General features: G+C 51.1%; 1 protein-coding gene across 3 annotated transcripts in view; it reads right to left on the minus strand.

The window, feature by feature from the left end:
- Positions 1 to 611: 611 nt before the first annotated feature.
- EPHB2 (EPH receptor B2) overlaps positions 612 to 15,794 on the minus strand; it is a 215,621-nt gene continuing 200,438 nt past the window's right edge. For 2 of the 3 annotated variants that reach the window (XM_069575031.1, XM_069575029.1), the window contains exons 10-16: positions 11,898 to 12,020; positions 11,105 to 11,352; positions 8,960 to 9,175; positions 7,951 to 8,100; positions 6,491 to 6,684; positions 4,508 to 4,663; positions 612 to 1,844 (exon numbers count right to left, since the gene is read on the minus strand). In XM_069575031.1, the coding sequence (XP_069431132.1) occupies positions 1,736 to 1,844; positions 4,508 to 4,663; positions 6,491 to 6,684; positions 7,951 to 8,100; positions 8,960 to 9,175; positions 11,105 to 11,352; positions 11,898 to 12,020 (1,196 nt within the window). In that variant the 3' untranslated portion in view covers positions 612 to 1,735. The remainder of the gene's footprint in view (positions 1,845 to 4,507; positions 4,664 to 6,490; positions 6,685 to 7,950; positions 8,101 to 8,959; positions 9,176 to 11,104; positions 11,353 to 11,897; positions 12,021 to 15,794) is intronic. The other variant, XM_069575030.1, reaches the window with a different exon arrangement.

Below are 15,794 nucleotides of genomic sequence, written 5' to 3' on the forward strand. Positions count from 1 at the left end.
GCATTTGCTCACAGCAGAGAGTCTGTGGCCAGACCCCTTGATGGATGGTTTTTCTCCTGGCCAAGGCCTTCAGGCCTGGGCAAGGGTCCGGTGGAGGGTAGGGGGTGGGGAGAGAATCACGGGTTGTCCTACCAGCGGAGGAGAGGAGCCTGGCAGCACATGGTCTGAGGGTGACCCGCTCGAGGGCTGGGGTATCACAGTGAACGATCCGGGTCCTGGCCTCTGGTGCAGCCTGATTGAGGCTTTCCAGAGACAAAGTGGGTTCTGGCCATCTGAGGGCACTCGGGAACCTCGGAGGGGCCGATTTACCTGCAAAATACTGGACAGACTGGGCCAGAAGGAGCGCCAAGATGCAGGCAGAGACTTCTGACCCCGCGGCCGCCTCTCCCTTCTTAATCTCTTGCTCTCAGAGACAGTCCTGGGGTGGGATTGGTCCTCCACCTTGGCCCTCTACCCTCTGCCCAAACCTCAGTCTCTGAGTGGCCCAGATGGCCCCTAGGCAGTTGGCTTTGGTGAGGCCTGGCAGCGGGAGGGAAACTCTCTGCGGAGTGGGGGAGGGGTGAGGAGGAGGGAAGGATGTCAATGAAAACCATATAAAAAATCCAGAAATGTGCATATAAAATCTCGCCCTTGGTGTATTGCCTAAGTCAGTAAGCAGAAAGCACCTTCTTCCTGGAGAAGGATCAAGTCCTCAAAAGGTAGGAAATGTCAAAGTGTCACTTCATTGTCATAAAAAAAAAAAAAAAAACAACCAACAAGTCCCGCCCGCCCCACCCACCCAAACCAAATCCACCCCTGACCAAAAATACCCCCGAGTCCACGAATTGCTGTAAACAAACCCAGATGCAGGAGCAGTCCTTGGTGGCAGTCGTAGCTAGTCCTCCGGATGGGGGCTGGTGGGAGTGGGTGCCCTGCTGGGCGGGGGCCGCCGCGCTGCGCCCGTGATCTGGGCATGCAGCTTCAGATCCAGGCGGCGGTGGGTGCTGTGCCCAGCCTCAGGAAGGCTGACCTTTCAGGTGTCCCCATGTTCTCCCTGACCCAGGGGGACAGAACTCCCTTCGCAGCCCCGGGAGCTGACAGGGGAAACAAGTCTCTTTCATTGGAATTTCTAAAATATTTTCCAAAGATAGAAAGATTCTGATCGCCCGGGAGCAGCAGGATTGGATGTTCCCAGGCTGGTTCCAGGGGTGGCTGCCTGTCCGCCTGTCCATCCGCTTGGCACGTTGCTGTTGAGCGAGACCTGGAAGAGCAGCGCTAGGGACAGGAGAGAAGGGTGGGCCCCCGTCTCTCCCCTTCACATTTGTTTTCCTGAACGTGTTTCTTGGCGCCCGCCAGGTCACCTTCCCAGAGGGAGTTGGAGAGAAACTGCTTTTGATCTCCGGTGGGACAAACTGCATGGATCTCCCAAGCCCTTTTTTTTTTTTTTCTTTTCGTTTTTCCTCCAAGAACGATGATTGCTTTCCTTATGAGAATCCTCTTTAAAAATATTCCTCGGTATTTCCCGCCCCCTCCCGGGATCTATTTTCTTTTGTTCCCATTCCCTTTTTTTCCATCATCTGAGTTGCACATATTCTTGGTGACGTCTCCTGGCTGGAGCGCTGCTTGGTTCTTCCTGTTGCCGGTGGCCTCCTGGCAGGTGGCTGCTGACCCTGCGGTGGACCGAGAACCAGGGGCCGGCTTGGGGGCGCGGAGGGGGCGGGGCCTGGAGGAAGCGGTGAGCCGAGGCAGGTGAACGTCAAACCTCCACCGACTGGATCTGGTTCATCTGTGCCCGCATCACCTGGATACTGTTGAGGATTTTTTTCTGGTGACCAGCCAGGGTGACCCCAACCCGGAGAATGTCCCTTTGGGGAGAGAAGCACATGTGTTAGGGACACGTGAGGGTGGAGGGACTCCATCCAGGTAGAACCACCTGGGCTATTCCAGGGGTTTCTCACTGGAGAGAGCAAGGGAAGGGGGAGGGGAGCTGGAGTGAGTGAATGTTAAGATCGGGAGAGAGGGGGTTGGGATTGAGGGCACCTAGGTGTACGCGTCTCCTTTGCTGCAGGGGACGAGAAGGGACCCTGCATGACCCTGCAAGAACTAAGTACCCATGTGTTCGCTTTTTATCTCTGCTGCTCTTTCTACCACACCCCAGTTCACAGAAGAGAAAACTGAGGCTAAGGGGAGTCCTGTGATTTGCTCAAGGTCACTCAGATGGTCAATACTGAAATCAGATTGCAGATTGATTATATTCTTTGCAGCCAAAGATGGAGAAACTCTATACAGTCAGCAAAAACAAGACTGGGAGATGACTGTGGCTCAGATCATGAATTCCTTATTGCCACATTCAGACTTGAGTTGAAGAAAGTAGGGAAAACCACTAGACCATTCAGGTATGACCTAAATCAAATCCCTTATGATTATACAGTGGAAGTAAGAAACAGATTTAAGGGATTAGATCTGATAGACAGACAGCCTGAAGAACTTTGGATGGAGGTTTGTGACATTGTACAGGAGGAAGTGATCAAGACCACCCCCAAGAAAAAGAAATGCAAAAAGTTTGTCTGAGAAGCCTGTACAAACAGTTATGAAAAGAAGAGAAGTGAAAGGCAAAGGAGAAAAGGAAAGATACACCCATATGAATGCAGGGTTCCAAAGAATAGCAAGGAGAGATAAGAAAGCCTTCCTCAGTGAATCAATGCAAAGAAATAGAGGAAAACAATAGAATGGGAAAGACTAGATATCTCTTCAAGAAAATCAGAGATACCAAGGGAAATTTTCATGCAAAGATGGGCACAATAAAGGACAGAAATGGTATGGACCTAACAGAAGCAGAAGATATTAAGAAGAGGTGGCAAAAATACACAGAAGAACTGTACAAAAAAGATCTTCACGACCCAGATAAGCACGATGGTGTGATCACTCACCTAGAGCCAGACATCCTAGAATGTGAAGTCAAGTGGGCCTTAGGAAATATCACTATGAACAAAGCTAGTGGAGCGATGGAATTGCAGTTCAGCTATTTCAAATCTGAAAAGATGATGCTGTGAAAGTGCTGCACTCAATATGCCAGGAAATTTGGAAAACTCAGGAGTGGCCACAGGACTGGAAAAGGTCAGTTTTCATTCCAATCCCAAAGGCAATGCCAAAGAATGCTGAAACTATCACACAATTTTACTTATCTCACACGCTAGCAAAGTAATGTTCAAAATTCTCCAAGCCAGGCTTCAGCAGTATGTGAACCATAAACTTCCAGATGTTCAAGCTGGATTTAGAAAACCAAGAGGAAACCAGAGACCAAATTGCCAACATCCACTGGATCATCGAAAAAGCAAGAGGGTCCCAGGAAAACATCTGCTTTATTGACTATGCCAAAGCCTTTGACTGTGTGGATCACAATAAACTGTAGAAAATTCTGAAAGAGATGGGAATACCAGACCACCTGATCTGCCTCCTGAGAAATCTGTATGCAGGTCAGGAAGCAACAGTTAGAACTGGACATGGAACAACAGACTTGTTCCAAATCGGGAAAGGAGTTCATCAAGGCTGTATATTGTCACCCTGCTTATTTAACTTCTATGCAGAGTACATCATGAGAAACACTGGGCTGGAAGAAGCACAAGCTAGAATCAAGATTGGCAGGAGAAATATCAATAACCTTAGATATGCAGATGACACCACCCTTAGCCTCTTGATGAAACTGAAAGAAGAGAGTGAAAAAGTTGGCTTAAGAAAACGAAGATCATGGCATCTGGTCCCATGACTTCATGGCAAATAGATAGGGAAACAATGGAAATAGTGACAGACTATTTTTTTGGGCTCCAAAATCACGGCAGATGGTGACTGCAGCCATAAAATTAAAAGACGCTTGCTCCTTGCAAGAAAAGTTATGACCAACCTAGACAGCTTACTAAAAACCAGAGATATTACTTTGCCAACAAAGGTCCATCTAGTCAAGGCTATGGTTTTTCCAGTAGTCATGTATGGATGTGAGAGTTGGGCTATAAAGAAAGCTGAGTGCCAAAGAACTGATGCTTTTGAACTATGGTGTTGGAGAAGACTTTTGAGAGTCCCTTGGACGGAAAGGAGATCCAACCAGTCCATCCTAAAGGAAATCAGCAGACTCATTTGAGAAGACCCTGATGATGGGAAAGATTGATTGAAGGCAGCAGGAAAAGGGGATGACAAAGGACGAGATGGTTGGATGGTATCACCGACTCGGTGGACATGAGTCTGAGTAAACTCCAGGAGATGGTGATGGACAGGGAGGCCTGGTGTGCTGCAGTCCATGGGGTCGCAAAGAGTCGGACACGACTGAGCGACTGAACTGAACTGAAAAGCCAGTGGGTGGCAGGAGACCCAGATGTTGATCAGAATGTGATTTCTGCATTGGCCATCTTGCTCCTTGGTCCCCCATATCCCTGCTGGGACACTGTTGATTCCTCACTCTCCAGAGCCCCTGTGCTTGGCAGGATGGGTGGGGAGGGGGCCTCACGGTGATGGGTGGAGGCGGCTGGGCACTTACTCCATCATCATCTGTGACACGACATCGAAGGAGGTGAAGCCAGCATTGGCGAAGCTCTCCTTGTACTGCCCCATCTTAATGGCCTCCAGCCACTCGTCCACTGTGTTAAAGCTGGTGTAGTCGGGGATCGTGCGGTCCAGCAATGGCAGGTTGATTCTAGGGGATGGGGTGGTGACAGGTACGGTCAGTGCATGTGCTGCCCTAGGGGTGAGGGTAAGCGTGGGCGTGGGTACAGATGCAGGCTGCGTGTGTACTGGCCCGTGTGCATCCATGTGTGTGAACACAGTGTGTATGCATGTGGCCACTTCTGTGTGAGAGCAGGTGTGAGTCTGAACCCACATAAATGTGCACATGTGTATGTGTGAGTAGGTGAGAGTGAGTATGTGTGCAGGTCTCAAAGCTGGGGCCATCTGGACAGTCTAGGGAAGCCTCTAGGGGACCACTGAGAGGCTGGAACACAGCGGTGAGGCGGGGACATGTCTCCATGCCGCTGCTTTGGGGGAGAGGGTTTCAGTTGGACTAACTGTGCTGATTTTATCTATCTATCATCTATTTATGCCCGGTCTTAGTTGTGGCATGCCAACTCTTAGCTGTGACATGTGGGATCTAGTTCTCTGACCAGAGATCAAACCCAGACTCTCTGCATTTGGGAGTGGAGTCAGCCACTGGACCGCCAGGAAAGTCCCATCACTGTGCTGAGTACTTGTCATTTCCTCTCCCAATGCCCTTCTCTGTCCTCCCCTACCCTGGCTATGCTACAGGAAGCCGATCTTGTGGACCACATCTCCAAAGTCCAGACACAGCTGGTGGGGCTGGTGGGAATGACTTCCAGGCAGGCAAGGTGTGAAGTGACCATCATGAGGCTAAACGCTCAGAATGATTTTTATCCAGAGAATCAGGAGTAGCTGAGGCAGGGTTGTGGTGAGGAGGGATGGGAAGGGGCATACATGGACATCTCCTGGCAGGTGAAGGACTTGGGCCCAGAGAGTCTCTGGACACAGCCAGCCCTGGACCCTGAGGATATTTAGCCAGACACCCCTCAGACAGCCCGCGGGGTCGAGGGTCCTGAAGAGTAAGGATGTGCAGGGCTGGGACCAGTCTGTGAAAGCCGCCCAGGGAGAGCCAGCGTTGGATGCAGGTCTGGTGCAGGGTGCCCTGGGACCACTGGGCAAAGGGAAGCGCTCGGATCATTGAAGCTGATGCCTGTGCACCTGAGCCAGTCTCTGCTACGAGGATGGCAACTCCAGCGTGGGGGCATGCGTGCCTGTGTTTTCTGTGGTCTGTGAGTACTTCTGAATGTGCATGCTCAGATACGTATGGTTGTGTGTACATGTGAGAGCTTGGGAATGAGTGTATCTGTGTGTGTGAGATTGTGAGCATAAGCATGAGCGTTTGTGCCCAAATGAGCGTTCATGTACGTGTGTAGGACGGTGTGTGTGTGTGTGTGTGTGTGTGTGTGTGTGTGTGTGTGTGTGAAAGCATGGCTGTGTCGAGGAGGATGCAAATCCAAGTTAGAGGGTCCAGGTTTAAGTGTGAAGTAGGAACCTGAGTGAGGAGTAAATCTATTCACCAAGATCCTGAGAACTGGGACTTCCCTGGTGGTCCAGTGGCTAGGACTCCAAACTCCCAGTGCAGGGGGGGAGCCTGGCTCCATCCCTGGTCAGGGAACAAGATCCTCCACATGCTACAGCTAAAGATCCTGCGAGCCACGTCCAAGATCCAGCACAGCCAAATAAATATTTTACAAAAAGATACTGATAATTTCTCGTGTCCTCTCTGATCACGTTTTAAAAGATGCTTTCTCTCCCACCCATCTCGGGCTTCCCTCTCCTCCTCAGGATAGCCTGTGCCCTGCACCCTGCACCGCAAGGCAGGCAGCCCGCCAAAAAACCCTGGCACTGTCCTTCCCCATCCCAATTCAGCAACCGCGGGAGTGGGCGGGGCCAGGCGGCTCTGGGAAAAGGGGCGGGGCGGGGGACGTACCCGGAAGAGAGCGGCGCCATGGCTTTGAGGCTGTTGGGGTTGCGGATCATCTTGTCCAGCGTGTTGACGATCTGGCCGAACTTGGGCCGGTGGTTGCGGTCCTTCTGCCAGCAGTCCAGCATGAGCTGGTGCAGCGCGCTCGGGCAGTCCATGGGCGGTGGGAGCCGGTAGTCCTGTTCTATGGCGTTGATTACCTGGGGAGGGGCAGGGAGGGATTCCGGGGGTGAGGTAAGCGCATCTGTTCTCTGGCTCTGCCCCCAGGGCGTTGCAGGACGGGCTTATTTGATTGCGCCATGGCAACCATCTTCACTTCCTGGAGGCAGCCTGGGTTCCCACCATCTCTGACCTCAGTCTGGCCTGGAAGCTGGGCATCTGGCTCCCCTTCCACTCAGCACCCCAAGATACCTTCTGCCTTAGGGTCCACCAGGCCCACCCTCCTGTGAGCAACCCCCCTTTGGCTGCTCTGTTAGGGGAAAGGAGCCCAAACACCTCTCCAAGCTGTCCTGCCCGCAGGGCCAAATTTGTCTTCCCCAGCTTGACTGTGGGTATCTTCCCTGCTCAGGTATTTATTCCCTGTTCTGCATTGTTGCAAATCAGAATTCCTAGAGAGGGACTTTCAAACACCCCATTACTGAACCTCAGCAACTGTTCTGACCAACTTTCCACTGCTCCCCAACATGACCCCTCGTCATCCCACTTCTGGGCCTTGGCACAGGCTGTTCCTTCCACTGGACGTCCTCACATCTTCAAGTCTCACTACTGTTTGAGTCCCAGCTATCGGTATAGACCTCATGGCTAACTGTGCCATGTTCCCTTTCCTGAGCACCTGCAGGGTTTGATGCCTGCCTTCTTCACTTTACCACCTGGCCATACATAGCACCTGTTAACTCCATCTGGGTCCCTGAATGACTGTCTTGTCCCTCATATGGGAGGTGAACCCCTGAGGGGCAGACATGGTTGCTTAGGGTTGGCCACAGGTGGCTGGATCCTGAAGATCTGCCTATTTGTGGATGGGGGGGCCTTTTCTGGGCTTCCCAGGTGGTGCTAGTGGTAATGAACCTGCCTGCCAATGCAGGAAACATAAGAGATGCGGGTTTGATTCTTGGCCTGGGAAGATCCCCTGGAGAAGAGAATGGCAACCCCTCTCCAGTATTCTTGCCTGGAGAATCCCATGGACAGAGGAGCTGGCTGGCTACAGTCCACAGGTCGCAAAGAGCTGGATACGAATGAAGCGACTTAGCATGCATGCATGGGCCTTTTCTCCTCCTGACCCCCTGCAGAGTCCAGGGTCCTGTGCAGATGTTTGAATCAACCAACACTGTGCTGGGAGCTGCCCGGACCCAGGATCTCAGGGACCTTGCTCCTACCTGCTGAAAGTCGAGCAAAAGCCCTAGAGTTCTAGGTCCTCCCCTCCCGCCTGGCTGGCCAGAGAGGCTGTGCCCACCTCCTTGCAGACTTACGTCTTGGTTGGTCATATCCCAGTAGGGCCGTTCCCCGTAGGACATCACCTCCCACATGACGATGCCGTAGCTCCAGACGTCACTGGCCGAGGTGAACTTCCGGTACTGGATGGCCTCTGGGGCCGTCCAGCGGATGGGGATCTTCCCACCCTGGGGAGCAGGACAGGGAGCGTCAATGGGTGGGAAGCTGAGCCGAATGGCCTCTTCTGGCAAAGCTCCCTACCCTCCGCCCCATGCTGCACAGTCACAAAGTGCCTTATTGCTTCCCTAGACTGTCTTATTCCTTTCTGTTTAAAACTCTTCAACAGGGCCTTCCCTGGTCGTCCAGTGGTTAAGAATTCATCTTTCCAAAGCAGGGGACATGGGTTTGATCTCTGGCTGGGGAACTAGGATCCTACATGCTGTGAGGCAACTAAGCTCATCCACGGCAACTACTGAGCCCATGCTCTGGAGCTTCAACTAGGGAAGCACAATTGCATGCCTCAGAGAAGACCCAGCACAGCCAAAAAGCAAAACCACCACCCCCACCCTGCCCCGCCTCCCTGCAACTCTTCAACAACCCTAACAGCTTTCAGGAGAGAGTCCTGAGCCTGGGCAATCAAGGGTCTCCAAGATGTGGCCCTGCCTACCTCTCCAGCATGGTTGCCCACCACTTTTCCCGACAGCCTGTGTGCCAGTCACACCTGCCCATGAGAATACAGCATCTGGCAAACTTTTACTGGCACTTGGCTTTCAGCTCAGCTATCATTCCCTCTTAGCAAGCCTTCCTCTGCCTCCTAAGTCTGGTGTCTGACTCTTAGCCCCATTGCTCAGTAGTGCTCTGTACATCTGTGCCCACCAGCCTGTGAGCTCCAAGAGGGCAGAAATCGGGGTTTATGTCTCTACCTCTCCAGGGCTCAGAACAGCGCTTGGCATGAGCAAGTGTTGGTGAGAATGTGTTGTGGGGAGAGACGGACGTCCGCCCTCTTTCCCGGCCCTGCGGCTCCGCTGTTCCCTGCCTCCGTCTTACCAGGGCGCTGGTATACGTGGGGTCTGAGGTATCGTCCTCCAGGAAGCGTGAGAGCCCGAAGTCAGAAACCTTGCAGACCAGGTTGCTGTTGACGAGGATGTTGCGGGCGGCCAGGTCGCGGTGGACGTAGTTCATGTCGGCCAGGTACTTCATGCCAGCCGCGATGCCCCGTAGCATGCCCACCAGCTGGATGACTGTGAACTGCCCGTCATTTTGCTTTGGGAGAAGTGGAGGAAACACAGAGTGACTGGAAGTGCGTGTGTCAGATCTCTGGAGCTTTCTCACAGTGGGACACCAGACTGGGGCCCTGTCGCCCTGGCCTGGGCTCCCTGTGGAAAGGGCTCAGATGCTCAGGCCATACAGAGGCCAAGGAGAGGCTGGTTTCAGGGTGGCGGAGAGAACATGGACTCCGGGGCTGGTTGGATTCTGGCTTTTTCCCTTGCTGGCTGTGCAACTTTGGACATGTGACCTAACCTCTCAGAGTCTTGAAAGTCAAAGTCGCTCAGTCATGTCCAACTCTTTACAACCCCATGGATTATACAGTCCATGGAATTCTCCAGGCCAGAATACCAGGCCTTTCCCTCCTCCAGGGGCTCTTCCCCACCCACCCATTGAACCCAGGTCTCCTGCATTGCAAGTGGATTCTTTACCAGCTGAGCCACCAGGGAAGCCCAAGAATACCGGAGTGTAGCCTATCCCTTCTCCAGCAGATCTTCCCAACCAAGGAATTGAACTGGGGTCTCCTGCATTGCAGGCAGATTCTTTACCAGCTGAGCCACCAGGGAAGCCCCTGTTTCCTCAACTGTGTGTTAAATGGGAATAAGTAATGCCCACCTTCTAGGGCACTCAGTGTTCAACAAGAAGGTGCATGGAAGGCTCCTGGCACATACTAGGTGCTTAATAAATATTTGTTAAATAGGTAGTTCAGTGGCATACTTCTTAAAAAAATTTTTTTTTATTGCTGTATAACTGATCTACAATGCGGCATTAGTTTCAGGTGTACAGCAAAGTGAATCAGTTATACGTATACCCACTCTTTTTAGATTCTTTTCCCATATAGGTCATTACAAAGTACTGAGTAGAATTCCCTGTGCTATACAGTAGGTCCTTATTAGTTAGTTATCTTATAGGTGTGCATATATATATATATATATGTTGTTGTTCAGTTGCTAAGTCCTGTCTGACTCCCATGGACTGCAGCATGCGAGGCCTCCCTGTCCTTCACTATCTTCCAGAGTTTAACCAAGTTCATGTGTATTGAGTCAGTGATGCCATCTAACAATCTCATCCTCTGGTGCCCTCCTCTCCTTTTGCCTTCAATCTTTCCCAGCATCTGACTCACTGGAGAAGACCCCGATGATGGGAAAGATTCTATTTATAGTAGCATGTATGTGTCAGTTCCAATCTTCCAGTTTATCCCTCCCCTTCCAATGGCATACTTCTGATTCCTAGTCAGTGCTCTTTATCTAGCTGGTTGACTGACTTCTCGGGGGGCCTAGAACTTTCGTCTGTTGCCTTGTGCTCCAAACTCTTCCTGTATAGCTTTGGGGAAATCCAAAGCTGGTGAAAACTCTGGACTAAGGGTCAGGAGACCTGGATCCAGTCCTGGCTCTCATCTCGAGCCTCCGGGTAACCTTGGGCACACTCTGCTTCTCTTAGAGCTTCAGTTTTTCTCTTGGGCGTTATGAGAAGGCTGGCTAAGTGCTTGGAGGGAACAGATTTCAGGTTGTATGCCAACTCTGATCAACTGGCTGTGGTTTCCCTGATAGAGAAAGATTCTGAGATTGCTTCTGGGTTTAGTGGAGAGAGTCTGGGATTTATTAGCAATGCCTGTTGTGGGTTCAATCCCTCTATCCCTGGGTCAGGGAGGTTCCCTGGAGGAGGGCATGGCAACCCACTCCAGTATTCTTGCTCGGAGAATCCCATGGACAGAGGAGCCTGGACAGCCACAGTCCATAGGGTCGCAAAGAGTCAAGACACAACTGAAGTGACTTAGCACGCATGTACGCCATGCGTAAAGGAATAGAAAGTGGCAGCAAGCAAGCCATTCTTGACCATGATCTTTCCAAGACCTTTCAGGCTCTGACAGCATAAAGCTATGTTCACCACTGCTCTTCCTGCCCCACCACTCTTGGCTTTCCCTACCCGGAGGAAGGAGTCCAGGGAGCCGTTTTCCATGAACTCAGTGATGATCATCACAGGTGTGCTCTTGGTGACCACGCCCTCCAGGTGGATGACGTTGGGATGGTCGAACTGGCCCATGATGGAGGCCTCGCTCAGAAAGTCCCGGCGCTGCTTCTCAGTATAGCCTGACTTGAGGGTCTTGATGGCCACGAAGATCTCTCTCTTGCCCGGCAGCTTCAGGTGGCCACTGCATACCTCACCAAACTCCCCTGGGACAGACACACCAAAGAGGCAGGATGTCACTTAGCAGGTGGAAGCGCCACCTCCCTCTTCCCTGTCACCTCTGCCCCTGGGGCCAGTTAATCCTTGCAGACACAGAATCCCTTTAGAGAATGCAAGGGCCCCAAAGAGTCTCAGCCACCTTCAGGAGGAAGGGTAAACCCTTCATGGCCAACCCGTGGTGTTTGGCTGGGCGTGGGGTGAGGATGTAGGGGGACCTGGGGAGATGGAGCGAGGGACCTGGGATGAATGGCAGGAAGGACAAAGCATTAGACAGAGTCCAGAGTACCGGGTCCCAGAACTAGCTCGGTCTCTGATGTGAGCAAGCTCCTTCCCTGGGCCTGTTTCCTCATGTGATGAGGAGGTAGTTTTACTGGAAATCTTTGGGAGCCCTTGCACCTTGGACATTCTGAGTCTTCAGGCCTTGGAGGGTCCTCTGAGGCATCCTACCCTCCACCCCAGGAGTACACATTGGGGTGGTCCCCCCCTACCCATGGCTGAGGCCATGGTACTTGGGAGAGTACCAGTCACCTACCTGCTCCAATCACCTGCTCAATTTTGACACAGGAGATGTCAATTTCCTTGGCAAACTCCCGCACTGCCTCATTGGGGTCTTCGTAGGTGAAGGGGTCGATGTAGATCTTCATGCCTGGGGTCACTGGGAGAGAAGGTCAGGCTTAGTCACGTGCGCAGACTCAAGAGGTGGACAGACGGAAAAGTGTGAACCAGTCCTTCTGCGGAGAGAAGGACTCTCCCAACAGGGCCCCAGGAAGAGCTTGGCAACCCCCTGCATTTTCCCTTGACCTCTCTGGGTCTCAGTGAGCAAGTAGGCACTGAGCTAAGTAGAGGGTGAGGGGAACAGAAAGGTCAGCAGGGATAGCAAATAGGTTCTAGTTTTTGTTCCAACTGCAATTGATTAATAAGGGCTTCCTCCAGCAGCTAAAAGACTGTGGGGATTGATTAACAATGTCTGTTCGAGCGTGGGCATGAAAGGACAGATGGGCTTGTCACGCTTGTGATGGAGAATCGGGGGTGCAAAGTAAAGGAAGAGGAAGACAAGAAAGGAGCAGAGGGAACTGGAACAAAAATACAGAAAGAGCAGGCAACAGACCATGGTCTTGGTCTTTTGCTAAGGAGATTTCCCTGCTTCTCAAGGCCTAACTCAGGCCTGCTCTCTGCTCAGGAGACTTTTTGGCTGCCTCAGGCATCCCAGGCACTGGAGGGGCTGCCTCACAAGCATCTGAGTACCCACAGCTCCTAGGCCCACCTCCTGGGTCCCTCTGTTAGCCAGGTCTCAAACTTTTCTGGATCTCATATTCCTTGGTGATCAGCAGGAGGCTGGACACGGGGCATATGAATTTAATCCCTGATCTGATATGGATTTTTATTTTTGATGCAGAAAGGAAGATGGTAACTTGGATACTAAAGACCCAATTCTGACCTCAGCAGTGAGTCAGCAACGTGCTTTGAAGGAAGGGAAAGACGATCCCTCCCTCTTCCTCCCAGATGACTAGTCTCCCACTTCCCAGACCATCTGGCTCTCACCCAGCCGGGGCCTTCCTCTGGGTCCTGAGCTCCCTCCCCGCATTCTCCGCCTGCTCCAGGAGCTGTGACTTTGGGGGCAGCAGCTATAGGCGTCGGGCGCTGGAGTCTCTGGACTGCAGCAAGGTTGGCTGGTTGTTGAGTGGGGTCACAACCCTGCTTAGCTCCGTTACCTTGGACTTGTTAGTTGACCACTCTCAGCCTCTAGTTCAGACATTCCAGTCATCTAAGAGCTGGAACCTCTAACACAGGGGCTGGCAAAATGGCCCACTGCCCGTTTTGTAATAAAGTGTCATAAATAAAGTTTTATTGGAACACAGCCACACACATTCCTTTGTTTGTGACTGCCTTCATGCTCCAGTGGCTGAGTTGATCAGTTACAACAGAGACCATAAGGCCTGCAAAGCCTAAAATATTTACTGTCTAACCCTTTACAGAAAAGCTTGCCAACCACTGCTCTAACACATTAGTTTTATTTTGTCTTATTTATGTGGCTGTCTGCCTAGCCCTTTAGGTCAGAGTTTTCTTAATTTGGGTCTGTGAACCACTTGGCAGGCCCAGGATGGGTTGAGTGGGGCTGCTGAAATGGAATACATTATTATTGTCTTTTTGGATTAGAAAAATAATTTATGCTCTTTATAGTTTAAAATTATGTAAATAAATATTGTTGAAAATAAAAGTTCTCCAAAAATCTCTCTCTGAATATAGAATTTTTTTCTGGATTTCCCTTATAATTTTATACATGTACATATGTATATTTGTGTTTTTCTGGGCATAGGATCCAAAACTTTTAGCAGACTTAGAGGAGCCTCTGACCTTAAAAGAGGTTAAGAACTACTGTCTTTCAACTTTCCTGGTGGTCCAGTGGTTAAGAATCTGCCTTCCAATGCAGGGGACTCGGGTTTGACCCCTGATTGGGGAACTAAGATCCCACATACCGTGGGGTAACTAAGCCTGTGTGCTGCAACTTTTGAGCCCACGTGCCACAACAAAAACCCAGCACAACCTAAATAAATAAAAAATAAAACTATAAGAATTAAGTGAGATGATTAAAAAAATCCACCATCGTGGGAGCCTGGAAGCGGGGGATGGGTACACATTTTTTCCTCATCCCTCCCTCCCTGGCGCACTGCAGAATGAACGCTCTGCATGCCGTTGACACTCAGTGTCTGTAGATTGACAGAACTGGGATGATAGACATAGAAGAATAACAATACCAGTTTCCACTTTCTGAGCCCTTTGTCTCTGCCCAACACTGTGCCAGGCTGTTTATATGTATAATCCCATCTCCTCCACCCAACAGCTAGCTCCTAGAGGTTGTTGTTTAGTTGCTAAGTCCTGTCCAACTCTTTGCGACCCCAAGGGCTGCAGCACGTCAGGCTTCCCTGTCCTTCACCATCTCCCTGAGTTTGCTCAAACTTGTGTCTATTGAATGGATGATGCCATCTCGTCCTCTGTCGCCCCTTCTCCTGCCCTCAGTCTTTCCCAGCATCAGGGTCTGGGTCTTGGCAATTTGCATCAGGTGACCAAAGTATTGGAGCTTCAGTCTTTCCAATGAATATTCAGGACTGAGTTCCTTTAGGATTGACTGGTTTGATCTCCTTGCAGTCCAAGGGACTCTCAAGAGTCTTCTCCAACACCAGAATTTGAAAGGATCTGTGCTCAGCCTTCTTTATGGTCCAACTCTCACATCAATAGTAATAGTCATTTACAATAGCAAATGACTATTGGAAAAACCATAGCTTTGACTAGACGGACCTTTGTTGGCAAAGTGATATCTCTGCTTTTTAATATGCTGTCTAGGTTTGTCATAGATTTTTCTTCCAAAGAGCAAGGATCTTTTAATTTCATGGCCGAAGTCACCGTTTGCAGTGATTCTGGAGCCCAAGATAATAAAACCAGTCACTGATTCCACCTTCCCCCCTTCTATTTTCCATGAAGTGATGGGACTGGATGCCATGATCTTAGTTTTTTGAATGAGATCATTATTCTCATTTCACTTGAGAGAAAACTTTAGCTCAGAGAGGCTAAGTAATTTGTCCAAGGCCACACAGCTAGCAAATGGCACAGCCAGCATTCGAACCCAGGTCTGTCAGAATTGAGCCGAGGGTCACTGCTCTGAATCACCAAGCTCGCTGCTTCCTGAAGGAAACCCATCCAGATCTGGTGCATGCTTCCTCCTCCTGGATTCATCTGTGATTCCTCCTTCCCCAAGTCAGCCCTCCCCAGAGCAGGGGCATCAGCTCCCTCAGAGAGGCTCTCTTTTTATGCCCAGACTCAGTGTCTGGACTGTGGCCCTTGGTGACTGACTTTTCGCTTCCCTGCCAACAGAACTAGGGGAAGCTCTTCCTGTTGGACCAGCTGGGAGGGAGGACAGGAATGAGTCAGTTCAGGGAGCTAAGGAGAAGCATGATGGGAGCTCAAAGCCTGCTTGGATGCTGCCAACCAATCAGATGCCGTCCCCAAGCCTTGGACAGGAGTGCTAGTCAGGAGGGCTCATCACTTACAGCAGGGGTCCCCAACCCCCTCGGGCCACTTGGACTGGTACCCGTTAGGAACCAGGCCACACAGTAGGAGGTGTAAGTGAGCAAAGTTTCATCTGTATCTATAGCTGCTCTCTAACACTCTCCCCAGAGTGGGGAGGAGAAGGGGACAACAGAGGATGAGATGGTTGGATGGCATCACCGACTCAATGGACATGAGTTTGAGTAAGTTCTGGGAGTTGGTGATGGACAAGGAGGGCTGGCATGCTGCACACCATGGGATCACAAAGAATCAGACATGACTGAGCGACTGAACTGAACTGATCACTCTCCCATCACCCCTAAATGGGACTGTCTAGTTGCAGGAAAACAAGCTCAGGGCTCCCACTCATTCTGCATTATGGTGA

The sequence above is a fragment of the Ovis canadensis genome, chromosome 2, assembly GCF_042477335.2.
Source record: "Ovis canadensis isolate MfBH-ARS-UI-01 breed Bighorn chromosome 2, ARS-UI_OviCan_v2, whole genome shotgun sequence".
In the NCBI taxonomy this organism is placed as follows: Eukaryota; Metazoa; Chordata; class Mammalia; order Artiodactyla; family Bovidae; genus Ovis; species Ovis canadensis.